The sequence below is a fragment of the Sporothrix brasiliensis genome, assembly GCF_000820605.1.
Source record: "Sporothrix brasiliensis 5110 chromosome Unknown Cont15, whole genome shotgun sequence".
NCBI lineage: Eukaryota > Fungi > Ascomycota > Sordariomycetes > Ophiostomatales > Ophiostomataceae > Sporothrix > Sporothrix brasiliensis.
In genome coordinates, this window is record NW_024467134.1 from 665,845 (window position 1) to 687,132 (window position 21,288).

The following is a 21,288-nucleotide window of genomic DNA, read 5'->3' on the forward strand; positions in this document are numbered from 1 at the left end:
GTCAAAGGAAGACAGGTGAGAGACAAGGTGTGGAAGTGGACGGAGGAACAAAGAAAATGCAGGGATTGTCACAAACCATACGAGGTGGACATGCCAGTTTTTGAAGGGGGCCGACTTGTCAGGCACATTTGGCGCATTGGAATAGTGAGATGGCAATGACATGGAAGCCTGAAAGCGCTGTTTGTCCCCGCATTTCGCTGGGCCGGGCCGCTACTTATGGCGCTTGCAGTGAGGAGTTTTGTACTTACGTCTTCGTACGACATACTTGTAATTTGTATGCACTCAAGACTAATTAATCAGCCATGCTCCAAAATAGACGTCAGGCACACACATGGCCACATGCCTCTCCTTTAATGAGCAGGTGTTCAATAATGAGTCACGTTGGCCAGCAAACGACAGCATCGGCCTTCTTGGGAACTGCAAAAGTCATCACCTTGACGCGGACGGTGGCTCGGTGCTTGCCGAGTATTAATGCCACAGCGAACTCCTTGAAAAATAACAGCTCCCTTTGCCAATCGTTTTATTTGTGGCCATCGGAGCGACTGTACACCACTCCGGCCAACGGGGCTCACGTCGGTCGCATCCCACCCTTCCCCCCACAGTTCCTCATCCCCGTTTTATCATCTGTCGCCGTAGTCACATCTCAAAACGATGCCAAAGCCGCGCAGTTTCGCCAACGAAGGCTACAAGACCGTGGACGCCTCCACCGCCTTCGAGGAAGAGGCTCTGCCGCACTACACGCGCGAGGCGTTTTACCCGGCGCGCAATGGCGACATCATCCACGGGCGGTACCAGCTGGGGGCCAAGATGGGCTACGGCACAAGCTCGACTGTCTGGCTGGCCCAAGATCTGCAGTGCGTATTTGTCACCGACCTGACGATGGCTTCCTGTCTCCTATCTTGTCGCGCTGACTTTTGTCCAGGGACGGCACATACTGGGCGATGAAGATCCAGGTCAACACAATGCCAGAAGAGTATCGCACGAGCGAGCTGGACGTGTACCGCCACTTGACGGTGCACGGGAGCCCAAACCACCCCGGCAAGCAGCACATCTGCGAGCTTCGGGACGCGTTTGAGCTGCAAGGGCCGGATGGAAGTGGAACACATCAGGTGCTTGTCCTGACGGCTGCCGGCGTGACCCTGGGCGAGTACCGTTACCGGCCCGGCAACGTACTGTCGCCTCTTATGGCACGGCTGGCTGTCAAGCAGGTCCTTTTGGCCATCAACTACCTGCATTCGGCCGACGTCATCTATACAGGTACCAATTCTTCGTTTTCTTACGTTTTCGGACACGAAATGATACATTTCTAATGCTCCTGCTAACCATAAAGACCTCCATGCCGACAACTTGCTGATCGGCGTCATGGACCAGGCTGTGTTTGACAAAATTGCCAGCCTCGAAGCAAGAACGCCGTCGCGGAGAAAGTATGTCGATGGCACCGTGATCCATGCAAGTCTCGGTGTCGTAGACAGTATCGGCCCTCTGGCGCTCTGCGACATGGGGCAAGCGCGCATTGGTCCTCGACACGAAGGAATCGCCATGCCGGCACCCTTTCGGGCCCCCGAGGTGATTCTCGGCATGCCGTGGGACAAGAAGATCGATATGTGGAACGTGGGTGTTCTGGTAGGTCGCACCCTCTTCTGGCCTCCTTACACACCACGGATATGACGTGTTCTGACAATCACCAACCCTAAAGGCGTGGAATCTGGTGGAAGACGACATTCTATTTCAGCTAGAGGCCGATGAATCGCGGGAGCAGAGCAATGCCCGCCACCTTGCCAACATGGTGGCTCTCTTAGGGCCACCACCCATCGAGTTTCTAAATCGAAAGACGTCCGAAACATCCAAGTATTGGGACGATCAAGGTATGTGACAGTTACGAACCACCGCTGCTCGTGGGAGCCACAATGACTCATGTATGTTTCTAGGCAACTGGATTGGGTCGCCAGCCGTGCCTGAGGGCGTGAGCTTCGAGACGCTGGCAAAGAAGCTGCAGGGCAACGAAAAGACTGCGTTTGTTGACTTTGTACGGTCCCTGCTTCGATGGCTGCCAGAGGACCGCCCCTTGTCGGTCCAGGCATTCTCTCATCCTTGGGTGCAAGGCAAGAGCAATGCAGACGAGAAAGAGAGCAACAGGTGAAGAAGGTGAAAAAGTTGGATATTCTAAAGGTCAAGGATTTGGTTTTGCACCTTGTGCGAAGCATAAGTTCACGATGAGGGGAGGGCAGGCTCCCCGTACGATGATTGTTAGCATTAGAGAGCCGGTTACGTAGGCGGAGGTGTTGTAGGACAGGATGTTCATCATGAAAATATTCCTTCTCAAATTTGAGTTATTTTGGGACAGCATCGCTGTGACAGTAAAAACGACAATGCACCTGAATGACCTGGCTGCATGAACCGAAGGCAAGGGACAAGAGTCTCAGCAAGTACAGCCCACTCGAATGTGGCGGTTGGGTCACTGGGCAGGGCTCATTGAAACAAAACCAAATCTGGCCTGACCTCGCCCCTCTCTGTCCTCCACCAACTGTCTGCGTCTACAGCATTCAACGTCCATCAGTCTTTCTCGACACGTGCATATATCTTCGACCTTGTCAACCACCATATCGATCGGTCTGGTCTGCCCAATTCCATCGCATCCTCCAAGATGGACAAGACACCCTCGCTCAAGGTCGGCTATGATGCTCTGTTCTACGCAAAAGGCACGGATGAGTACGATGCGTGGAAGGGCCGCCTCGAGGGAAGCCACTTTCGCATTCTGGAGGCGTTCGTCAGCGATCACGTCAAAGGCCGTGGTCCCGCGAAGCTCGTCGAGAACGACACGTACGGAGGTTCCTACAACCGAGTGTTTCGTTTCCGATTTGCGTCCGGTGGCGGCGATGTCGCCATCAAGGTCGCCAAGCCCGGCCATTCGGCCGCTGCGCTCGCCGCCGAGAAGATGATGAATGAAGCCGCTTGGATGCAGCGCATCCGCATCAAGGACACATGCATACCCGTCCCTCGCGTGTACCGCTCTGGCAAGGAGCTGTACCATGAGTCGCCTCTCCGGCTTCCCTACATCTTGATGGACTGGGCCGAGGGTGACAACCTCCGCGATGTCCTGGCGCGTGGGCCTCCTGATGAGCTGCAATCCATCATTCTCCAGCAGCTCGCGTCGTTCCATCTTGATCTCTATGATCTGCAGTTCGAGGCGATTGGGTCCGTCGCCAACGACACGCCCACGGGGCCAAGGACACGGACCATTGCGAGACCCCCGCTCACCATCGACATGCACCAGAACGCCCTCGGGATTCCCAACTACCCGACCGACGACTGGCCGACGGAGCCGTTCACCAGCGCCAGGGCGTACCTCGACTTTGTCGCGCAGCAACAGTCGACCCAGCTCTGGACGCTGCGCAACATCAACGCCCCGCAGACGAATGACAACGAAAACGAGCCGGGCGCGTACCACCAGCCGGACACATCGGAGGCGATTGCACGCCTCCGTTTTGAGGGCCGGTACCGTTTCCAGCAGCTCTTTGCGACGCCTACGCTCTGCCCCCCAGGTGACAACTTGGGCCCCTTCCGCGCGTTCAACCCGGACCTCGACACCCGCAATATGACGGTCCATCCCGAGACGGGGGTCATCACCGGCGTCTTCGACCTCGAGTTCACCAATGGCATGCCGGCACAGTTCGCCAGCGACCCGCCTCTGTGGCTGGCCCGCTATCTGCCCAGCACCTGTCTCGACCGCGGCTACTTCGCCTGATTTCTGCGGGAATACGAGCCTCTGCTCCAGCGGCTCCTCGACGCCATGCGACGCGCAGAACGCAAGCGGCAGACGACGACGACGACGACGCCGCCGCCGGGGCAGACGCCGCTGTCGACTCTGATGCACGACTCGTGGACTACGGGACGCGTCTGGTTCGACTATGCGCTGAACAACTCCGACCACGTCGACGGCATCTATTGGGCTGTGTTTCACCGGCCCGAGTCCCCGCCAGAGCTGCCCCCGGAGGCCAAGGCGGAGATGGAGCGGTACGTGCAGTTTACCGCATCCCAGCTCGCAGACTATGAGGATTCTTGGGATTCTTACCTCCTTGCCAAGGCAGAGGCGTAATGGCTCTCATATGAACCAACGGGAGGCAACTCACAGCGACACCACTTTACTCTAAGATAAGAATCTGCATGATAAAGTCCTTTTGCTCACACCACCCCTTGCTTACCATGCGCAGCCATACAATCGATTTTTCTGGATCACCAACCGCGGACCCCATAGATCGCATGAATGATCTACGGACCCTAATGCCGCACATCGTTGGGGGGCGACGAGGAGCTTAAAAAGTTTCAGATGAAGGCTTCGTGGGGCAGTGTGATTTTTAATTACAAAAAAGGGGTGTGAAGGAGTTGAAGGACGACGCTAATATTTGAGATGGGAAAAGGGAACACCTACATTCTGGTTGCTGGGTGGGCGACAAGGATGGGTACGTGCTGGGATGTCACTATAGACGTTGAAAACTTTCTCGTAGATGGTATAATGCTTCTAACTGTAAGACCGTGATGGGCTATAGGAACTGCTGGCCGGCAGAATGGTAGTCAACTCGTTCGCGGATTCTCGTGATGTTTTGTTGACGATGCGCTTGAGATTGCACCCAAAAAGGGCAAGTGCTATTAATATTGTGGAATACGTCTAATACATTTTGTGGGGATCAAACGACACCGTCAAGCCACACCGCACTGGACCAGCCACATCTGATGGATTTTACGGGCACTTGCACTTCATACGGTAGCAATATCAGCATCAGCATCAGCAGAATGGCTGGACCCACTTTTCAGCGTCAGCAGAAAACGGACAAGACAGCCAAAGGCACGCCACATTGGAATGCTGATTCGGCGGGATTGCGTGGGGAACTGTCGGTTGCACACTCCCAAGTTGATATCTGTCGTCATCAACAAAGTGCTAGAGTCTGCCGGAGCCTCATATTCACACGCCCGCACGATCTGCCGTTGAAGCTTAAGAACGCCACGTTCCCCGGCTGACGCCATGATCGCCCGCCCTACTGACTCCAAGCAGCCTTTGGCGGCCTGGAAAGCACGCGGAAGAAGCAGACCATAAGCAGTGTCTCTTTCTGGTCTTTGGCATGTAGTCATGTCGCTTTCTCCTTGGCGCCATCACGACCGTGATACATCAGCAAGTGCTGTGGAAGATATGGGCGCTGGCGGCACAGCCTTTCTCAACCACCTTGACCGGGCAACATCACTTTTGTCTCCTGCACTGTCGTTGTCCTCCATCATCACCGCTGTCAATTGTCTTTCAATCGTTCATCATCAAAACCTGTCGTCATCATGATACAATGGTAGGAGACGCTGTCGGGAAAGGAGCGACAAATGTCTATAAAAGAGGGAGGAGCCGTCGAAGTTGTTGATGTCGAAAAGTTTGATCACCACCAACAACATCACTCGCGACACTCAACCGCCTCTCGACATCTCAACAGTCTGCATCTGCACCCTCGATCACTCGACCCACTACCATAACCCCGTCCCATCACCACCTCTCAAATATCAACAATGTCTGGCACCGTTGCTACGGCTGACCTCAACAAGCTGGACGTCGGCGCCGCTAGCACTGCGACCTCGGACGAGATCGCCGCCCAGCTCCACGACCACATGGTCGGCAAGACCGTCTTGATTACCGGCGTGTCGCCGTCGGGCCTGGGTGCCGAGGCCGCCCGCATCGTCGCGGCGCACGCGCCCAAGCTGCTGATCCTCGCCTCGCGCTCGCCCGACGCCATCGCCGAGGTCATTGCCAGCCTCAAGGCCGACGCCGGCTTCGACGCCGCCAAGACGGCCATTGAGCCGCTGCCGCTGGACCTCGCCAGCCAGCCGTCGGTCCGCGCCGCGGCCGCCGATCTGACGGCGAGACACCCGGACCTGGCCCTCGACGTTCTCATCAACAACGCCGGCATCATGATGCTGCAGACGTACCAGGGCGTGCCCGACGCCGCCGGCAAGCTCGTCGAGAAGCAGTTTGCCACCAACCACATTGGCCCCTTCCTCCTGACCAACCTGCTGGTCCCCGCCCTGCGCCGCTCGACGGCCGCCGGCGGTGCACGTGTCGTGTCCGTCATGTCGGGCGGGTACCTCGGCTCGCCCGTCAGGGCGCTCGACGACCCCAGCGTCCTCGACGACACGCCGGCCAACCGCGCTGCCTACGACGCTTTTGCCGCCTATGCCCAGTCCAAGACGGCCGGCATGCTCCTGACCGTCGGTCTCGCCCAGAAGCTGGCCGGCAAGGGCGTCGAGGCCTTCTCGGTCAACCCTGGTGCCGTTGGCACCACGGGCCTGGGCCGCTACGTGCCCGAGGCGGTGCAGAAGTCGCTGGGCTGGCTGCTCGAGGACGGCTCGCTCAACCCGGCGGCGCCCTTTATCTCGGCGGCCCAGAGCGTGGCCAGCTACGTCACGGCGGCGTACGACCCCGCGCTCGCCGGCCAGAGTGGCGCGACCATCTCGTCGTCGGCCGTGGACACGGGCATCCTGGACTACGCCAAGGACCCCGAGCTGGCGGCGCGTCTGTGGACGCTGAGCGAGACTCTGGTTGGCGAGACATTTGACTACTAGCTGCGTGGAAGAGTCGAAGTCGACGGCGTCGCTGATGGCCGATGGATGGTGTTGGACGATCGCTGACAAGCTGAGGTGTATGAGTTGACGATCGATTTTTGCCCGCCTGATAATTATTTACAACCTTGCAGACTGTTTGTACTTTTTTTGATTTGCACTGACTGACTCTACGCTAATATATTGTTCTTGGTATTATATTCAATCTTGACAAAACATCGTGAACCGTGTTTGTGATCATGCCTTTAACAGCCTTAAGCACAGCCTTGCATGTGATGTAGAGGTACTCTTTCCGCACCGACAATAGCCGGCAAAAATGATGCGAATATGTACCTCTACTTCAACGCGTGTAAGTCAGTAATGTACTAGTACGAACGATGCCGCATATATAGGTAGATGACAGAGGTACCTTTACTTCATGCCGCCTCTGCTAGCGCGCTTCCCAACCACTCCAGGAGCTTCCATTGCTTTCCATCGGCGGGGCTGGGGCGCCACTTTCTGACGCTGCATGGAAGGTCGCTTTCCACTATGACACTCCCTCGGAAGAGTTTTAGGCTCTCCTTTCACTGTTTTAGCGCATTCAGGGACTTTTGGGCCGCTCGCTCTGGCCGCAGCCGACCATTCGGAGCCTATCTTGAGACTTCTAGTTTTTTCTTTGCCTCACCGCGGCCTCTTTGCCCCTGGCAGAATGCAGAATCCGTCCGATGGACAAAGAAATCGCAAGAAGGCGTCCATGAGAAGGGTGTTTGTCAGTTTGTAGGCGACATTTACAGAGGCAAGATTTATTGGCAGAGAAATACAGCGCTGGTCGGCGTGCAGACACAAGAACGACGCCGGAAGGAACGCCCTGCAATTTCAGCCGTTCTAGCCTCTGACCGCCTGGCTCTCCTTCCTCCGCCTGCAACTGCCTGCATCCACGGTTTCCTGCGCCTATCACAGCCCGCGCCTTCCCCAGCAAACCTTTCCGGACGCCCTGCCCAGAACGGCCAACCAACTTCCAACTTCCAAGTCCGAAAACAGAAAACCAAAGAAGAAAAACGAATACTCCAGCAAAACCAGCCCGTCGTGTTCCCTTTTCCTCCTCGACCAGGCCTCCCTTTTCTTTCCGTGCTTTTTTGTCGTTCGTCCTCTCCGCCCTCTGCGACCTTTGCACATCGTCTCGAGCTCTTCGACACTTTGGCGTCGCAACTATCACCAAGTGAGTCTTTTGCTCTTTGTGCACCTTGTGCTCCTCTCTGCGTCTTCCCGTCTTTGCCCTCAGCCTCTGCCCTCGTCTGCCGTCCGCCCTCCGTCTCTGCTTCTGTGTAGAGTGCAGAGTATCGCATTCCAATGCCCAACGCCCCACCGAGAGACACTTCCGGCTTGCGTCGTCTTGCTAGCACATTCTCTGCCTTTCTGGCGCCCTTCATTCACTCCGGCACCCCTCCTCTGGAACTCCTCTGCCTTTGATCTTCTGTTCTGCAGTCATATTTTGTATGGCCGCCGGCCCTTGCTCTTATCCTTCCTCGCCTTCCGTCGTTTACTCCCCCTCTGTCTGTTGCTTGGATAAGCCTTGCACCTTCGTTTGCCTCTTTCTCCTTTGTTCTTCTCACTCCCTTTTCCTCGCCTCACTAGATTAGATCTCTCGTGTTGTTGTCTTTCTCGTCTTATACCACATGCCTCAGTCTTGATCTCGTCTTCCACCTTTCAAGATCCAACAAAACGTGTATCCCGGATACTAACCGACGAATCAGACCTTCCACTCATTGAGATAAAGCGAACATACAGCGACGAGCGATACGACTCTCCTCTCGTTTCGATACCCCTTCTGTCCCGTAATAATATCCCCTTCGGTTTCCGAATCCCACCACATCCGCCACGATGGTTCGCGAGACGAAACTCTACGATGTCCTTGGCGTAAGTTTTGGCCCGCATATGCCAGTGCGCCCGCAGCCCAGACACGTTTCGAGGGACTCTATTGTCTTGAGGATTGTCTTGGGGCAGTGGCTGCTGATCTTGCCTCTTACGGTCTCTGGTCAACCGTGCCTCTTCTCTTACTAACTTCATTGTCAGGTTTCGCCAACAGCTACCGAGCAGGAGCTGAGAAAAGCATACCGTGTCGGCGCCCTCAAACACCATCCTGGTATGTCATCTTATGGAATATACTTGTTAAACTATGCGCTTGTCCAGAACGCTTGACTAACGTCCCCATTCAGACAAGAACGCACACAACCCGGCTGCCGAGGAGAAGTTCAAGGAAATCTCCCACGCCTACGAGATTCTGTCCGACGCAAATAAGCGCCAGGTCTACGACCAGTATGGCGAGGCCGGCCTCGAGGGCGGTGCCGGCGGCGGCGGCGGCATGGCCGCCGAGGACCTGTTTGCCCAGTTCTTCGGCGGCCAGGGCTTCGGCGGCGGCCTTGGCGGCATGTTTGGCGGCGGCGGCGGCGGCATGCAATCGCGCGGCCCGCCAAAGGCCCGCACCATCCACCACACGCACAAGGTCTCCCTGGAAGACATCTACCGCGGCAAGGTCTCTAAGTTGGCCCTGCAGCGGTCGGTGATCTGCCCCAAGTGCGAGGGCCGCGGCGGCAAGGAGGGCGCCGTGCGCGTCTGCCCGGGCTGCGACGGTCACGGCATGAAGACCATGATGCGCCAGATGGGCCCCATGATCCAGCGCTTCCAGACGGCCTGCCCCGACTGCAACGGCGAGGGCGAGATCATCAAGGACAAGGACCGGTGCAAGAACTGCAACGGCAAGAAGACGGTCGTCGACCGCAAGGTCCTGCACGTGCACGTCGACCGTGGCGTCAAGAGCGGCACGCGCGTCGACTTCCGCGGCGAGGGCGACCAGGCCCCCGGCATCCAGGCCGGCGACGTTGTCTTTGAGATCGAGCAGAAGCCGCACGCGCGCTTCACCCGCCGCGACGACGACCTGCTGTACAACTGCGACATTGAGCTCGTCACGGCCCTGGCTGGCGGCACCATCTACATTGAGCACCTCGACGACCGGTGGCTGTCCGTCGACATTCTGCCCGGCGAGGCCATTTCACCAAGTATGTTCAGACCCATCCCCCCTTCCCCTATTTTACGTGCATGCGTAGTGCCATCCCATGCTAACCAACCGGCTTAGACGCTGTCCGCATGGTCCGTGGTCAGGGTATGCCCACGTACCGCCACCACGATTTCGGCAACTTGTACATCAAGTTCAACGTCAAGTTCCCCGAGAAGAACTGGACCGAGGACCCGGCCGCCTTCGAGGCCCTCCGCAGCCTGCTGCCCTCGCCCGCTGTCGAGAACGTCCCGCCGACCGACGCTATGACCGAGGCCGCCGATCTCGAGGACGTCGACCCCACCGCCGGCGGCAGCGCGCGCGGCTTTGCGGGTGCCAGCAACCCCAACGCCATGTCCGACGACGAGGACGACGGCCACCCGCAGGCCGAGCGCGTGCAGTGCGCGTCGCAGTAAGCGAAGGTGGGAGCGGCTGGGCGCGTGCATCGACCCTGGCCGATTGCTGCTGTTTACAAACTGCGCCGAAAGATATATGCAAACCAAAGAAAACGAAAATATAGCATGGATGATGATGACTTTGAGAGAACGAAAGATGGTGCATTTTCTTGGAGCGTGGGGCTGGAGTGTGACAGAATGGGCGGTGTACAATGGTGGGAATGAAATGTGCGTGTGGCGTGTGGTTGCCACGCCATGATATCATGATGTGGGAACCGGAGAAGGACGAGAACGAGGCCAAGGGTCGTGGTCCGTGGACCGGTACGACTTATACTCTTTGCGTTTTTGCCGTTCTATTACGTTGTGTTGTCTCTTTTTCCCATTCATTTTCTGACTTTCCGTTTTATCTTCTTCGCCCTTTTCTTCTTTATAGTTTGCTCTTTTTTTGGCGTTTAAGAGGATTCCATAGACGGCATTTGTTTTTACACCCGTTTTACAATGATTTAGGCCTGAAACCATATTATACTTTACACGTTCCTTGTAACGAACTGCACTGTGACGCTCACTCATGTCTTCCAATGACAAGTCTCTTGTAAAGCCAAACGCTAGATGATGCCCAAACTTGATTGGTATGACGAATGCTGCAGCACTTCCTCCAACTACTCCTCGCTCTCGTTGTCCTTGCGCAGGCTTTCGTTGCTGTGCAGCAGCAGCTTCCGCAGGACAGCATGGTCGAGGGTGGCCGAGTCTGGGTCGTCTTCAACCGTGGGCGGCGGCAGCGCGGCAAATGGCGACGTCTCGGCCACCGTCCAGCCCTCTTTTGTGCTCATGAGCGACAGCAGGGGTGTGGTTGCCAACGCGTCTGCTGAAGTATCCTCCTCAGCCGGTGCGGCTGCCACGACCAGCCGACGGGTTTCGCCGTCACCGACCTCGGCCACGTCCAGCGGCAGCTGTCCTTCCGGCAGCTGCACCGTCTGTGTGTGCGCCAGCGTGGCGCCGTCGGCCGCCAACCGAAAGAAGAAGAGGGCGGGGATTCTGTGTTGTTAGTGCATGCACCAAAATCAAATACAAAACGGATGATGGCTGCCAGGGGTGAAGCTTAACGTACCGTTCGCAAATGGCCACGAGAAAGGCGTCCGCGGCAACGTCGTCCGTCATGGCATCGGGACCACGCGCCGCTCCAGACCCCAACGCGTACAGCCCGGACAGGGCCACCTTGGCCTCGGCACCCGCCACGCTCGCCACCGGCGCCGCCAGGTCGGCCGTGCCCACCAGCCGGCCCTCGGGCCAGAAGTTCCACACACGCAGCTCGCCGTCGCCGCCCCCCGACACGAGACGATCGGGCCGGCTGGCGGGGATGCACAGCCGGCTCACAAACGACGTGTGGCCCAGACAGAACGTCTCAATCACGTGGGTTTGGCTCGTGGCCGCGGTCGGCCCAACCACGCCGCGCGTCACGCGGATGTGCTCGTCGCGGTCGGCCGTCAGGATGAGGGGACGTCGGACGCGCGGGCCGCCCTGGCCGCCCTGTTTCGGCAGCTCACCCTCCCGGAAACCCGCGCCCACCGCCACGGCCGTCAGCATGGACACGTGGCCCAGCAGCAGCTGGTACTCGCTGGCGCTGGCCTCGGCATCCTTCTTCTGCGGGTCGAGCCCCTGCTTGATGAGCAGCTCCTTTTGGCGGCGCTGGTTCTCGAGGGCCTGGCGGTTGCCCTTGGTGTGGACGGTGAACTTGTTGGCCTCGAGGCGTCGAGGCGCGACAATGGCCTCTTGCGCGGCCTCTTGCGCCGCCTTTTGCTCGGCCGCCTCTTGTTCTCTCGCCGCCCGTTCGGCCGCTGCCACTTCAGACTCCGTCTTCTCCACCTCGATCAGGGGCAGCGCATAGACATCGCCAAACTTGTCGCCCGACAAAATCGTCTGGTTGTCGGCCGTAAATGCCACGGCCGAGGGGCGCTTGGGCATAACTCGTGCGCTGAGTTGCGTCAGGTGGCCCTGCAGGTCGTGTGCCAGCACGCGCAGCGTCTTGTCATGGCCCATCATGACGACGAGATGACGCCCATCGGCGGTGGCCTCGAGGATGCTGACGACCGGCAGGTCAGCTGTGCGCAGGGCTGCCACTTTTTGGGGTTTGGCCGAGCTGGCCGGCGCCTGCTTGGACTTGGACTTGCTCTTCTTCTTTTTTGGGTTCGCATTGGCGTTGCCGTTGGCACTGGTTTGTTGTGGTAGTTGCTCCTGGCTGTTTGTGTTGTCCTTGGCCTCCGTCTCATGTCTCCGTTTTGACGGGGGCACATCGTCGCCACCCTCAATCTCACCGGCATCTTCTGATGGCGGACGTACACCCTCATCCTCCTGCTTCTCCTCCTCCTCCTTGCTTGCTGGCTGTGGCACTCGCCATGCAGCAATATGTGAGCCGTCCGTGATGTTGAAGGTGTGGATGCTGGCGCCCCGGGCGCCGACCAGGATGTTGCCGCATACCCTAAGGCGGTGGAATGGAACGGCCATGTCGGCAGATCTTGGCAAGCTGTCAATGGTGAAAATTGACAAGATGCCGCCGAGATCTGGTGAACGTTTGCGACATCGACGTGTATAAGTGACTTTCGTGAAAATTGCGAGCCTCACAAAGCGACTGAGAGGACCCACATTTAAAGGTCACACGTGAACTAACATGTGACTGGGTTGAAAGATGACATAATACAATGCACTAACCCTATATGGAAACTAGCAAGCCCTACATAGAAATCCCACAGGAAAAATATTACTAGCGCCGACCGATAATTTTTTTCGCGACAGCTTGGGGCTTTGCAGGGCAGGCGCAGGCTGGGGGTGGAATACCATCTCGAGAAGGCGCGGCTGGCGTCCTAAAAAAATCTTGGAAAGCTTCATCATCACCACTTTCCACCACCACCGACCCCCCGTCCCCTTCCACGAACAATACATTTCATTTGCCCTTAAACATCCTGCCTTCGTAACAAAAGAAGATATGGGGGGCAAATCGGCAAACAAGGCTGGCTACTTTGACAAGCTCAAGGGCTTGCTCGAGACGTACCAGTCCATCCTCATCGTCAGCGTCGACAATGTCAGCTCGCAGCAGATGCACGAGATCCGCCAGTCGCTCCGCGGCGAGGGCGTGGTCCTGATGGGCAAGAACACCATGGTGCGCCGTGCCCTCAAGACCTTTGTCAACGACACCCCCGAGTACGAGCGCCTGCTGCCCTTCGTCAAGGGCAACATCGGCTTCGTCTTCACCAACGGCGACCTCAAGGCCATCCGCGACAAGATCCTCGTCAACAAGGTCGCGGCCCCTGCCCGTGCCGGCGCCATCGCCCCGGTCGATGTGTGGGTCCCCGCCGGCAACACCGGCATGGAGCCTGGCAAGACTTCCTTCTTCCAGGCCCTCGGTGTCCCCACCAAGATTGCCCGTGGTACCATTGAGATCACCACGGACCTCAAGCTCGTCGAGAGCGGCAACAAGGTCGGCCCCTCCGAGGCCACCCTGCTGAACATGCTCAACATCTCGCCCTTCACCTACGGCATGGGCATTTCCCAGGTCTACGACCAGGGCAACACCTTCTCCCCCGATGTCCTCGACATTGGCGAGGAGCAGCTGCTCGGCGCCTTCTCGTCGGCCATCACCACGATTGCCTGCGTCTCGCTCGCCATCAACTTCCCCACCCTGCCCTCTGTCCTGCACTCGCTGGTCAACTCGTACAAGAACGTCCTGGCCATTGCCATCGAGACCGAGATCTCGTGGCCCGAGATTGAGCAGCTCAAGGACCGCATCGCCAACCCCGAGGCCTACGCCGCTGCGGCCCCTGTCGCCGCGGCCGAGGAGACCAAGGCGGAGGCTGCTGCCGAGGAGAAGGAGGAGGAGGCCGAGGAGTCCGACTCCGACGGCGGTTTCGGCGGTCTTTTGTATGTCCTCCCCCTGTTTCGTGACGTCGTGCCGGTTGATCTGTTCGAACCCACTGCTAACCTGTGTCCAGCGACTAAATGCCACACCATGCTCCTGGATCCTGATACTGTCGAGGGTCAGTGTCTCTCGGCGCTGGGCCTTTGTCCATCAACAAAAAAGCTACTTTATATCCCCGAATATAAAAAATCCGAAAATATTGAAACCTCAACCAACTTTTGTTCCCATGGCTCTCTTCTGTGACGTTTTGCGTGTATGTGACGGCAGCAGCAAAAGCACTTTATTCTCCCCAACCCAAATGGTAAGCGCATTTGTTTCCCTTATGTTATTCCCCTCTTTTATCATATCCTGCCAGCCGTACCGGGGAGCTCTGTCGAGGATTAGAACCAAAACATCATTCAACGAGCTTTTTAACCCTGAAGTCTTACTTCTGAAGACACCCATCACTTTTATGAGACACTAAACATACTCCTCGGGTGCTGTTGGTTGATGGATATTCTGTTTTTGAAACAAATGATATACCATGTATATCTACACTTCCAGGGTATCAAATGACTAACATTTGGAAAAGAACAGGACACTCAATGCGTGCACGACTTTTCTATCCAACAAATGTAAATGCGTAACCAAACCACAACTCAAATCAGGCATGCCGTAGCCCATGCATGAACCTCTATTGTTTTGCCTTTCCTGTCCGTAGATCCCATTCCTTTATTCACACTGCGTCCCCTGTGCAGGCACAGCGCTCTTGGCCAGCACACGCTGTGCGATCTGGATCGCCTGGTCTGGCAGTCCCGCCAGACGTGCCACCTTGAGCGCGTGGCTCTGCCGGTTGATGCCCTTGCGCAGCCGGTGCACGTAGACGAACCCCCCAGCACCGTCCTCTTCCACGTCTGTGCAGTACAGCTCGACGGGGAACGAGCGTGGCATGGCCGTGCCTGCGTTGGCGTCTGCGGCGGCAGCGGCGATGCCGTCCGCGGCCGCCAGGTCGGCCAGCCCGTGGAAATGCGTCGCGAACAAGCCCCGGCACTTGTTGACGTGCACCAGGTGGTGCAGCGCCGCATAGGCCACGGCGGTGCCGTCCTCGGGCGTCGTGCCGCGGCCGATTTCGTCCATGATGACAAAGCTGCGCGGCGTGGCCTGGCGCAGAATGTGCGCGGTCTCGAGCATCTCGACCATGAATGTGCTCTGGTCGCGGAAGAGGTTGTCGGCCGAGCCGACACGACTAAAGAGAGCATCCACGAGGCCGAGGTCGGCGTAGTCCGCCGGCACGTAGCAGCCGATCTGCGCGAGAATGGTGATGAGGGCGTTCTGCCGGAGGAACGTCGACTTGCCGGCCATGTTGGGCCCCGTGATGAGCCAAATGCGCGAGGCGCCGCCTTCGGCCCCGTCGCCCAGCATGAGATCGTTTCGTGTAAACGTGCGACCTTGCTCCGTCAGGCCACCCTCGACGGTGGCGTGGCGGCCGCCGACAATGGCCGTGGATGTGCCGCGGTGCAGGCGCGGGCGGCAGAGGTTCTGCTCGAGGGCGAGCCGCGCAAATGAGGTGGCAATGTCGAGCTCGTCGAGGACGGCGGCGTTGCGGCGCAGGGGCACGAGACTCCGTACGACGGCCGCGCGCAGCGCATGGAAGACGCGCTGCTCTTCAGCACGGATGTGGAAGCGTACTTGGTCGAGCTTCTGGCCCAGCGACGTCCACTCGGGCACATGCAACGACCGCGTCGTGCGGCTTGATGAGATGGTCGTGGGCCCGTCTTCCTCCTTTTTGGGCCGTCCACGTTTGGCGTCGCGGCCGCGAACGTGACAGATGTGGCCCAAGCCGGGTGTCCACTTGAGGACCAGACTGGGCGCCTCAAGACGTGTGCGCAGCTCGTCCGTCAGGGTTTCGCGGTCGCGCTTGAGGTCGGCGAGCTGTGCATGGAGCATCTTTAAACTCTTACTAGCAGACGGCTTCATCACCCATGCCTCGTTGTCCTCGCCGTAGTAATCGCGGATGGACGCGTTCTTATTCCGTCTCGTCGTGGCCGTGGCTTTTGTTCCGCTTAATGCTGCCTCGGAAGCTGCGGCTGCTGCGGCGGCTGCTTTCGCATCCTTGCCCTTGCGCCGCAAAACGGACCCGTCTTCTTGCAGAGAGCCCTCCGCTTGGACGACCTCCTCAGCCAGCGACATCATGGCGTCAGCCTCGTTCTCGTCCATTTCATGCTGGTGAATGAGGCCCTCTTCGTCAACCGAGTCGCGGATGCGTCTGGCAATCGCTAGCGGCCGCTCGAGCTGGATGCGCCCGGCAATGGCCTCGAGGCTCTCTTCCGTCTCTTCATCGACGGCGTCCTTGTGGATGGGCTGCGCGTGCCGCAGCAGGCCGACAATGTCGTCCGTGGCCGTAATGGTCTTGGCCAGGTCGAGGAGATCGTCCGGGTCGCCGCGGCCGAGGGCAAACTTTTGGACGAGGCGGTGCGAGTCGTGGCTGCGGCGGAGCAGCTGCGTGATGCCGTCGCGGAGGTCTTCGTCCTGGACGAAGCGCGACACCAGATTTTGCCGTGCTACGATGACATCCAGAGAGGTAGAGGGGGCACTGAGCCACTCGTTGAGAAGACGGGCGCCGCTCTTGGTCACCGTCCGGCGAATGGCATGCAGCAGGCTGCCGCGGAAGAAGCCGTCACGCACAGTCTGCTTGATCTCGAGAGAGCGCATACTGTTCTTATCAATGGTCATGACCTGCATGCCCTCATAGCGCACGGGCGGCTGCAGCTTCATGGACAGGCCTTGCAACCGGTCTTTGACATAGTGCAGCAACAAACTGCCGGCAGAAATTTCATCGCCCGTCAAGTCCTTTGCGGTCTGAGCCGGGATCTCCGACTCCAGCACCGGCTTCCAGTCCGACAGCAGTGCAGACCGGTCATGGCTAGCTTCGCTGCCGGTTTCATCGGCCGCTGTTGGTGGTGCCGAGGCATACGTGATCAACTGCTGCTGCTGCTGGGTGCGGTCTTCGTCTATGATAGAAAATAGCGGGTGGACTGGACTCCCACTCCCACTGTCACTGTCGCTGTGACCGTGACGGCGCAGCAGCTGCAGCCTCTCGTCCAAAACAATCTCACGGGGCGCTACACGTGACAGGGCCGCACTCAGGGCAGCCAGGGTCGTAGGTTGCGTATAAAAGTGGCCGGTCGAGAGATCCAACCAGGCCAAGCCAAGGGCCACAGACGACAAACTGGGCGACGCAGACGCGAGGGGCGCAGACGTCAGGGTCCCCTGTGACAGGAGGGAGAGTGGAGATTGGGCTGCAGACGGGGCTGACAAAGTGGCATCACCGTCGTACGGGCGGGCACTCGTACCAGTACGGACATTGACAGGAGCACCTGCACCAGCATCAGCACCAATACTGGCACTGACACTATCCACCGCATCGACGTGGATGGCCATCACATAGTTGTTTGTGTAGGGGTCCATAAAATTTTCATCGATGAGTGTGCCCGGCGTGACAATACGCGCCACACGGCGGTCATGCATCAGACCGCCCGACTTGACCTTGTCGGCGGCTGAGTTGGGAAACTCCTCGGCTATGGCTACATAGCGGTTGAGGTCGTGGACGAGGACCTTGAGGAAGCGGTCCAGCTGAAAGAAGGGGAAGCCTGCCTACGGATATGATTAGAGCCGAGATGTCAAGGAGACCGCCAACGAAACGAAAATAGAATCAAAGACGCAAACGATGGTGGGCGTGACACGGAATCAACATCGAATGTTATAACGGAACACTCGATGACAAAAAACAGTAGCAGAGGGAAAAGGCAAAGACAGTGTGCGCGGGCCGTGGAGAGTGGATATGACAACTATCGGCGGCGATCATATCAGGAAAACCGAACGACAAAATGGAGAAATACGACGAGAAAAGGAGGGGTGGTGTGGGACAAAATAAAAACAGGAGCAAGGCCGCGCGGACAGAGGATGCAATACCAACGCAGCCGGTTGACTGTACATCAGGACAAGGAGTGTCTGCGTGAGATGGCTCTCCGCTGTCGGGGTTGTCCAGAGCGTTGTGAGATAGGGCAGGATGATACGATGCATGATACGAGATGGCCAAAGGTGCGAGGGTAAGAGGGCACAAAAAGAGTGACGAGTTGGGACAAGACGCAAGAGAAAGTCAGAGGAGGGAGGAGAAAGACATACCATAGGCACAGGGCCGGCGTTTGTCTTCTTGGAGGCCACCTTGATGTTCAGAAGTGGCCCGTATTCTTGTGCATGCTCAAAGTACAGCTCGTAGAAGCCGCCCACGCGGGTCAGCAGCACGCAGTTGGCAAACTTGTGCATGTTGCGGCGGGCCTGCAGAATGACCGTTGGGTACGCAGGGCCACCCGTGTCTGGGCCCGCACTGGGGGTCTCGCTGGACTGGCTGTCCTCGCCGGCATTCGAATTACTAACATTGCTAGCACTGGTGCCACGTTCGTTCGCCCCAATTGGTGCGGCGGGCAAAACGATGCCCTGCGGCAGATCTTCGAAACGCACGACGGTCCTGGTCTTCTTGCCTCTCGTCTGGCATTCGGGCCTGGGATCGGACGATAGGGACCCTCGGTAGACAGCAGACGCAGCAAAACGAGCCGCTGGCCAAGCCAAAGGTCGTCTTTGTAAGCATGATGATCGTGTCGTTGTCGTCATGGTCTCGGGAACCGCTGCTGTCGAGAAACCTATTGCTATACAGCGCGAACGGTTTAGAGACAGGCTAGCCGATTCTGCCTCTCTCCGAGCACAAAGCTGGCGCAGATGTTGCTGGTGATGACGTTGCTGGAGCTGCCATGGCCGCTGGTAGATGGAGCACAGCCGCATGCCTCGTGTATCTCATGTGGGCTGTTTGCCTCTCCCAGACGAGTCTGAATATATCCAGATATGAGCTGTGGAGGGGGCCACAAAAGGAGATCAGCGCAGGGCTGGACGTCGGGAGCGAGCGGAGGAGGACCCGTGGGTGGGGAGATAAAGCAGGGATGCCAAGGAGCAAGGAGAACATCAAAGAAGACAAAACTAGCAGAGGCGTGGACAAAGTCAACAACGACCGGGACGCTACCTGTCAACACGCGACCTCGGGTCCACAAAACGCCTCAATCAGGGCAGCCCAGACGGTTGTGGCAACAGATCCGGGGATCAAATATTGTCCCGACCGCCCTCGCGGTGATGGACAAGGGCAGTGGCACCCACAGCGTGATCTCGCGATGTCAAGATGTAACAAGGTCGCAGTGCGATGCGCCCAACCGGACAGCCAAAGCTACCAGCCCATTTAGCTAAAGGGGCAAGCAAAACGTCCTGGTGCCAACAGACGATCGGTCTGGAGTTGTGCTTCGTGGTGGCCGGGACAATGGGTGCTATTATGGCCGGATGTTTACGTTTTCAACGCGTCATCGTTTGTTTGCCGTAATTTTGGCAGTTCAGCTTCGACGAGGCGCGGCCGAGGCTGGAAGTTGGCGTGTGCCCCCTGGCGCCTTCCCCCTGGCGCCTTCTACAGTGCCGGAGACCGTGCATGTTTGGCGCTAGCACGGATGGCAAGAACGACTGCTATTTTCGGGGGAAAGAGCACGCCACTCCCAAACAGTGGCCTGTTCACAACGCCCTGCAAGCCAACTTGGACAGACTCGATGTAAACACAAAGGCAGAAAATGACGAGCGTCCGTTACCCGACATCTGAAGAATCCGTAGATGCACTGGTGGTCGAAAAGACCGAGAGGAGAGAAAACGACCCGCTCTCCAGTTGCGCGGATCAGAAGGCAGGTGCGACGGACTCGGAGCGTGATAGCCAGGGGCTTGGTACGGGGGACGGTTGCACTTTCCTTGTCCGTGAGTTTTGTGTGAACACTGCTTTCCTTTTTGGCAAGAGTTGGCCACAACGGGCACGTGCTTCTACATTCTTCACCAACGTCGACATCACGACAGTTTACGAATGTTCGTGCCCAGCACCACAAACCGCAGCACACGCGGTGCTCCTCGGGCGTAGTCCTCGGGCTTTACGCTCCGTAACACGCGCGCACAAAACTTCAGACTGTAACAACACCGCACATGCGCCGCCCGCGCGGCTCAACAGGCTGTCCTATCCACGACGACGTCAAGGGGACGTGCAAATCTAGTGACAAAAATCAGACGAGAAAGCAAATCCATCGAGAAATAGACCAGGAATGCGTGGCTTTTTAAATGCAGGTGTGTCAGGTCAGCACAGAAAGGCGTGTTTTCCATGTGGTATTTAATCAAACGGCTACTAACACGGCCTCAGAACCCACGCGACTGACGCAAGGGTCTTCCGTTTTCTGAATCTTCAACGTCAGCATGTTTTGCAAATCCGCTGCCTTTTGCCCTCGTTCCTCGCCAGCCAGCATCCCACATTCCCACGTCCTAATTGGGGCGGGTCAGGCTCGTGTTTGTCAGACTTGGCTGGATGAGGCTGGAAACCCTCGCTCTGCCCATAGACCCCAAACACTGGCATGACACGAGCCAAAAGTGGCACCATTTCTTCGCCGACTAGCTCCCGTCGAACCGCTCATTAGTCCGACACACCCGTTCCTAGGCTGTTTTGCTCCCTGTCTACGGAAATGTTTCTTCAATGTGATAAGTGACAAGACGAATCAAAGAAATGCCAGAGTCCCGGAAGACAAAATGCCCGTTAGAGCAGCTCGTGTGCCCTGCAGGGCGCTGTGCATATGCCAAAGAGGGCTGACATGGCCGCAGGGGAGCATGGGATTGTCAAAAGTTTTTGAGATTCAGACAAATGCAAGGGCACGCGGCCTTCACATGGCGTGTGTGCTGATGCACATGAGAGTACAGTATGTATATGAATCTCCTTACATGACAGGGTATATGACACATATCGTACTTTCATTCTTGTCAGTCACTCCCATGTCCCAACCCCAGTGCCTCTTTCCGTCTAGCTCCAGCATCGACCGATTCAGGCCCGCGGGCTAACCCAACAGCGGCTCAGGCCATTCCGCTTGTCTTGTCGTCTGTCACGCCTCCCGTTATTCGCTGCGCCCCCTCTGGCCAACTTGGCCTCGCACTACCAATCGACAGATGTTTTCAGCTCAACATGATGCTCCCAGAGGCACTCTCTGGCCTTGATACTGTTGGGAGGTGACCTCACAAAAGTGGATCGAGTATAAACAGGCAGTTCTTCACACCACAACCGATGACAGCTTTCCCGGAGTGTCGACCTGCTCCTCCGCCGTCGTCGTCTCCTTTTCCTTCTCCTGTGCGTTATGCTGATCTGCCCGTCTTCACAACCAGCTCGAGTTTCCAGGGTATTGCCGCACCTGACCATCATGAAGCCATCCAATATCCTAGATGCCCGGTGCTGATGTCACCGCATAACCACAAGCTGCTGATGACCACAGCGA

General features: G+C 57.6%; 8 protein-coding genes across 8 annotated transcripts; 6 read left to right on the forward strand and 2 right to left on the reverse strand.

The window, feature by feature from the left end:
• Positions 1-651: 651 nt before the first annotated feature.
• Positions 652-2,140, forward strand: SPBR_05898 (protein kinase; the record flags this gene model as incomplete). Its single annotated transcript, XM_040764161.1, has 5 exons — positions 652-854; positions 923-1,257; positions 1,331-1,623; positions 1,697-1,865; positions 1,929-2,140. 5 exons carry the CDS (start codon positions 652-654, stop codon positions 2,138-2,140), a joined length of 1,212 nt encoding a protein of 403 aa, XP_040621995.1.
• A 504-nt stretch (positions 2,141-2,644) lies between these two features.
• On the forward strand, positions 2,645-3,745 carry SPBR_06036 (uncharacterized protein; the record flags this gene model as incomplete). The annotated part of the gene is made up of 1 exon (XM_040764298.1): positions 2,645-3,745. The coding sequence occupies one exon, from the start codon at positions 2,645-2,647 to the stop codon at positions 3,743-3,745; it is 1,101 nt and encodes a 366-aa protein (XP_040621996.1).
• Positions 3,746-3,790: 45 nt separating this feature from the next.
• On the forward strand, positions 3,791-4,096 carry SPBR_06291 (uncharacterized protein; the record flags this gene model as incomplete). Its single annotated transcript, XM_040764553.1, has 1 exon — positions 3,791-4,096. One exon carries the CDS (start codon positions 3,791-3,793, stop codon positions 4,094-4,096), a length of 306 nt encoding a protein of 101 aa, XP_040621997.1.
• Positions 4,097-5,544: 1,448 nt separating this feature from the next.
• SPBR_06058 (uncharacterized protein) lies at positions 5,545-6,594 on the forward strand (the record flags this gene model as incomplete). Its single annotated transcript, XM_040764320.1, has 1 exon — positions 5,545-6,594. The coding sequence occupies one exon, from the start codon at positions 5,545-5,547 to the stop codon at positions 6,592-6,594; it is 1,050 nt and encodes a 349-aa protein (XP_040621998.1).
• A 1,857-nt stretch (positions 6,595-8,451) lies between these two features.
• Positions 8,452-10,038, forward strand: SPBR_05860 (uncharacterized protein; the record flags this gene model as incomplete). Its single annotated transcript, XM_040764123.1, has 4 exons — positions 8,452-8,487; positions 8,644-8,713; positions 8,787-9,626; positions 9,704-10,038. The coding sequence occupies 4 exons, from the start codon at positions 8,452-8,454 to the stop codon at positions 10,036-10,038; spliced, it is 1,281 nt and encodes a 426-aa protein (XP_040621999.1).
• Positions 10,039-10,676: 638 nt separating this feature from the next.
• SPBR_05766 (tRNA methyltransferase) lies at positions 10,677-12,519 on the reverse strand (the record flags this gene model as incomplete). Its single annotated transcript, XM_040764029.1, has 2 exons — positions 10,677-11,052; positions 11,126-12,519. 2 exons carry the CDS (start codon positions 12,517-12,519, stop codon positions 10,677-10,679), a joined length of 1,770 nt encoding a protein of 589 aa, XP_040622000.1.
• A 478-nt stretch (positions 12,520-12,997) lies between these two features.
• SPBR_06072 (large subunit ribosomal protein LP0) lies at positions 12,998-14,007 on the forward strand (the record flags this gene model as incomplete). The annotated part of the gene is made up of 2 exons (XM_040764334.1): positions 12,998-13,929; positions 14,001-14,007. 2 exons carry the CDS (start codon positions 12,998-13,000, stop codon positions 14,005-14,007), a joined length of 939 nt encoding a protein of 312 aa, XP_040622001.1.
• A 631-nt stretch (positions 14,008-14,638) lies between these two features.
• On the reverse strand, positions 14,639-18,577 carry SPBR_05513 (MutS2 protein; the record flags this gene model as incomplete). The annotated part of the gene is made up of 3 exons (XM_040763777.1): positions 14,639-17,176; positions 17,318-17,539; positions 18,092-18,577. 3 exons carry the CDS (start codon positions 18,575-18,577, stop codon positions 14,639-14,641), a joined length of 3,246 nt encoding a protein of 1,081 aa, XP_040622002.1.
• Between the last annotated feature and the right edge of the window lie 2,711 nt (positions 18,578-21,288).